The sequence below is a fragment of the Acyrthosiphon pisum genome, chromosome A2, assembly GCF_005508785.2.
Source record: "Acyrthosiphon pisum isolate AL4f chromosome A2, pea_aphid_22Mar2018_4r6ur, whole genome shotgun sequence".
Lineage (NCBI taxonomy): Eukaryota > Metazoa > Arthropoda > Insecta > Hemiptera > Aphididae > Acyrthosiphon > Acyrthosiphon pisum.
Window position 1 is genome coordinate 48,513,531 of NC_042495.1, and position 5,563 is coordinate 48,519,093.

A 5,563-nucleotide genomic window follows, 5' to 3' on the forward strand; every position below is an offset into this window, starting at 1 on the left:
TCACTGTATAATGGATGGTATTAAATTTGAATTCAATGATATAATATCATTGTATAAGAAAAGCGATTCTGAGCGGAGATGGTATGTCAATCTAGGTATAAGACATATTATATACTTATCTATGGTATTAAAAAAAAACTGACTTATAATAGGTACATAATATAATGAATTCCAAATTAATCATTTCACAATATCCATTAGGTACTTATAACGCGTTATACATCAACAACAAACCGTGATACTATCATAGATTATAATAGCTAGTGTACTTTAGAAGTTTCAAGTATACCCATGAATTATATTGTACAATCACAACAAAATAACTAAAATGGTTATTTTAGGATTTTTAATATGTAATTTCGTCCAAATTTGAACTTAAAATGACTATAAAAATAAAATGTGCTTATGTTTTTTTTTTATTTTTTGGTAACAGAATTAACTATTTACGTGGAATCTTGTTTTAAATATTCAATCCTTAAATATAAAAGTTGAGCATTTTATAAATTTTTAACTACAAAATAATTATTCAATTTTAAATTTTATAAATTTTATCAAAATTTGAACTTTAAATGCTTATAAAAAAAAATTGTTCATATGTAGTTTAAATATTTTTCAACTGCTATTGTAACAATATATCAGGAGCCTTGTATAAAATGTTCAGGCTTTTTTACCCAAAAAATAAAATTTTATTGATATTCATAGAACAAAAACTAAAAAAATTGAAAACTGATAATGTCCATAAACAGCTCAAAAAGAGTCAAAATATTTTCAAAATGTTATGGTGTATAGAAAATGAAAATATTAACTTTCAGTGAAATTTTCAAATATAGTCATTTGTTTTTTAATTAAAATAAAATAAGAAAATTTTCACATGAAAAATCGAGCGAATATCAAATGTAAAAATATGATATTCAAACGCTCATAAAAATTTAATTTGACTTTCTTGTACATTTTTTATTTTGATAAAGGTATACAATATTATGAGGAATCTTGTATAACATTTTCAAATCTCAGATTTAAAAAGAAAAATTTTTACGAATTCTTAACCCAAAATAATTTGATAATTTTCGTGTTTTTTACATATATTGTCAATTTTTGAACTTTAAATGCTAATAAAAAAAAATCGTGACTAAGGACTTTCAATATTTTTCAAATATCATTGTAAAAATATAGTAAGAGCCTTGTATTAAAATTTCAATTATTTTTACTTAACAAATAAAGTTTTATTGACATTCATAGAAAAAAAAAACTAATAATATTGAAAACTGAAAATGTCCCTAAATTGTTCAAAACAAATCAAAATATTTTGAAAATTTTATCATGTATAGTAAATGGAAATATAAACAACCAGTGAGAATGTCATGTATAAAGTTACACCAAAAACCAAAATCAATTTTCTCGAAAACAGATTTTGCGTAAAAATTCCCGTTTTTCCTTTATTAGATTCTGAGCGGAGCGAGAAAGCTATTGGTTTTACAATGGTGTTTATTTATTTTTTATATATCCTGTATACAAAAATTCTACCAGAAGGAGTGATTCGATTTCAACATATAGTACCTATTATCTTTTAGCAAATTGGATCAAGATGGTACTTTAGAAAGGTCATTTTTCGATTTTCTCAATAGTTATATTAAATGTCACGGGAAAAACCACCGAAAAATTACGAAAAAACGCTAAAAATGGGATTTTAATTTCTAACGCTTTGTATATCACCATAGAAACAAATAAAAAATTATAATATTATAATATTAATTCAACTTACATGATAAAATAAATAATAACAATATAAAATATCCAGACTGAGAAACCGTCTCCGCTCAGAATCGTTTCTCTTATACAATCATATTATATCATTGAATTCAAGTCTAATACAATCTATTATACTCACTTGAAATCTACTGTACAACAGAGCGTCATCCACTTACCTGCTTTTTTTTCTTTTGTTTTTCACGGCGCTTTTGACCCCCAAAAGTACCAACTAGATTCACTTTCCTATCAGAAAAGATACTGTTGAAGAAAATCGAAGCACTTTTACTGTCCTAAAAGGTGCAGATGACAGACACAAAAAAAAAAAATAACAAAAACCACACATCATTATAAAATCAATACATTCGTCGTTTCACTCAGAATCTAAAATATGTATTATATATAAATCTACATAGTTTTTCAAGCCATATTATTATAACCGCAAATTTGGTAAATTTTTAGAGTATTAGTTCATAAGCCATATTATGTTCAGAAAACAATATTACGTTTCTAATTTATTTTTTATAATATCTTATAGTTATGGAGTATATTCGTGTAAATATATAAATTTAATATAATATTATGATGTTTATAAAAAAAATGCATGCGATTTCACAGGGTTTTGTGCATGTGTCAACTGCATATTCGCATTCTCCCAGAGATGAAATCAAAGAACAATACTATCCCGTTCCGATTACGGCCAAGGACCTAAAAAATATGTTTGGTCTCGACGATTCTATACCGAGGTAATTTGTTTCACTTACATCATATGGGAGACTGGGGGGAGTGCGGTCATCTAATCAAGAATTATTATATCTCAGGGTTTAAGACTCTAAATGTTATACTACTACAATAAATGGGTGCGCATGATCATATTGACTGCATTATGTCAATGTCTCGGATTTTTAGAATATGAACTAATATTTTTTAAATTGTTTTAAAAAAAATATGCAAATTACTGGTATTCCAGTTGTAACCTGTTTGTATGGTCATTAAAATTGTAGATACGTTGGTTTATTGGATAACGAAGTGACCTCCGGTAATACCCATTGGCCGTAGTTTCCTCAGTCTCCCCTAATATGTAATATTATTTTAGCCAATAAACAAAGCGAGGCGGTTTCGGTTTTTGGCTGTGGTTATATAACAGTAGGTATACACCTACAAGTAACTACAGTTTTTTTCTTGGTTAACCTTTTTTGAGAGATTAAAAATATACTTTAAAAGTTTAACATATAATATAAATCTTTATACTTATTAATTATTAGTATAATAAAAATATTTTGTAATTATAAAATATGGTAATATTTTAGAAATAATAAAAGATACGCAATTTATTAAATCATAATGCAATATCTTGATTAATGACTTACATATTATTATTATCTTGTTCAATTTCAAAAATCATTAATCATAATTTATTTTTAGAGACATTTCAAGTTTTATGAATGAAATAAAGACTATACAAAATATTATGATATCTGTCTTGAAATGTTTAATATTTGTTTATTTAATCAAAATTCACGTGAAAAGTTTATCGGTCTATCCTGATATGTGCAAAGCAAGTTCTTGTTTTATAAATGTATTTGTATGTGATTTATAGAATTTTAGAAGATTGGCCAAACACATATTGTTTTACAAAAGCAATTGCAGAAAATTTGGTATTAATAAATGGAATTCACTTACCAATTTCAGTGTTTCGTCCATCAATTAGTAAGTTTATTACATTTGTTTTATGATTTTACTCTAAAATTATATTATTAGCACTTAACTTTTTTATTGTTGGTATGTGTCGTAAAGATTAACTGTATAATTTAAGTATTGTATAACTATTTAGAGAGACGGTGGGTATATTTCTACCTTATACACAAATTGTATGATTCTAATATTATATATATCTGTTGGGGCCTTGGGATTCAATCGGTCAAAGGCAATAAGAGCTAGTATATCGATCTATCGACCTTTATGATAGTTTTATGTGTACCGTTATAAAGATACAAATATCACAAAATAAATAGCTATAGTACATCAAACGGAAAAACGTCTAAGCATACTGCAGGTACATGACATCTATTAAGTACATTATTCAAATTTTTTTAGGAACCACATTTGAAATTTTAAAGGTAGGTAGATATAATGTAGTTTTAAATATTTAAAACGATTTCCCTTCAAAATAAATTTAAGTAGTAATTCAACTTCTCGTGAACGTAATATGATAAAATAAAAACATTTTTACATTAAATTGCATTCTACATACGTGCAGTGCGTTTAAACATCATATATTATATTAAGATATTGCTATTAGTTATTACTATTATAATTTATAGCTTGACCAAAACATCTATATTATATTGTTATTACATATTCAATTTTATTTCAGTCGGCTGTACGAAATCAGAGCCTGGTCCCGGTTGGCTGGAAAACATGAACGGTCCATCTGGGATAGTTGCCGGTGTCATGACTGGATTTTTGAGGACCGTTCCAATTGTCAAAAACAAAATCACGGATATAGTGCCGGCGGATTACACCGTCAATGCGTTGATTAGTGTCATGTGGGACACGGTGAACAGGTGTATATATTATTGTAATTTGTAATCCGATTCAAATGCACATAACTGTGTGGTCGGCAAACACGTAAAATTATAAATGTTTGATACTGATGATATTTTTGAATTTTCAGATATCAAAACTCCAACTTGATAAACCAGGAACCAAAAGTTTATAATTACGTTTCTAGTGTTGAGAGTCCCTTGCTATGGGGTAGGTATATTGAAGAAATGAATGGCCATTATCATGAAGCACCGCCTCTACAGTCAATATGGTATATATTTTATGTTTTTTATACCAATTTATGGATTGGCAAAATGTTGAGATTCGTATTGCACCGGATACCAGCCGCGTTGATGGATTTTTGGTTAACCGTATGTGGTAAAAGTCCTAAGTAAGTGTTGTATGATTTTCAATTTGTGTGTGTATTATAATGTAGTATATTTTAATGTATATAAACTATAAAGCGATTTAACAGCAATTTGGTCAATTTTGATATCATAGAATTTTTTTTTAAATTGACAGCTGTCTGTAGATTTTAACTATCTACTGTACCGTTTTTACTGCAACATACTCGGTACAAGTTAATTGCTATTCAATAAATACTATTATTATCGTTATTAAAGACAACATGTAATTCTTATGAAATTTTAGCTATCTGCTGTTTACGTTTGACCATTACTAAAATACGTAGTTCTTTTTTATGTCCAAAACTATATATAATAATTTTATGTTCTCATCATAGAATACAATATAATAAAACTAAAAATAGTTTTAAAATTATGATGTGATGATTTTTTAATCGCTTTATAGAAAATAACAGAAATCATTTTAGTTGAACCTCAATAATTGTTGCCATTTTTTATACATAGAAAGCTGCTTTAAATTGTAAAGACGCTTGTTTTAATGCCACTTCTGACTTTTGTTTAAATGGTAGATGTAATTTAATGTAAACTATTTGACAATATACATAAATACTTTATATTAAGAGGACGTGATACCCATATGCGTTGTCTCCGTCTTACAAATGCGTAACATAGCAAATTATACGCAAAGCAGAACACGTGTAGCTCCGTTAGCTTAAAAATTAGAGTAAATTGACCTCTTATAAAATCTAAAGGTAAGATTATTATCTAGACAACCTCATATGCTTTTTATTATATTTCAATTTTAATGCGAGTATTTTAAAATTGTAAAGTTTTTATACTTCTTAAACACACACACACACTTAACCACTATGGCACTATGCTATGAGAATCTGAGTGAAAAAAAT

General features: G+C 27.0%; 1 protein-coding gene across 1 annotated transcript in view; it reads left to right on the forward strand.

Moving 5' to 3' along the window:
• The first annotated feature begins 3,297 nt into the window (after window positions 1-3,297).
• LOC100168112 (fatty acyl-CoA reductase wat-like) overlaps window positions 3,298-5,563 on the forward strand; it is a 3,086-nt gene continuing 820 nt past the window's right edge. The window contains exons 1-3 of the mRNA XM_029490453.1: window positions 3,298-3,456; window positions 4,124-4,313; window positions 4,424-4,684. Of these exons, the coding sequence (XP_029346313.1) occupies window positions 3,324-3,456; window positions 4,124-4,313; window positions 4,424-4,684 (584 nt within the window). The 5' untranslated portion in view covers window positions 3,298-3,323. The remainder of the gene's footprint in view (window positions 3,457-4,123; window positions 4,314-4,423; window positions 4,685-5,563) is intronic.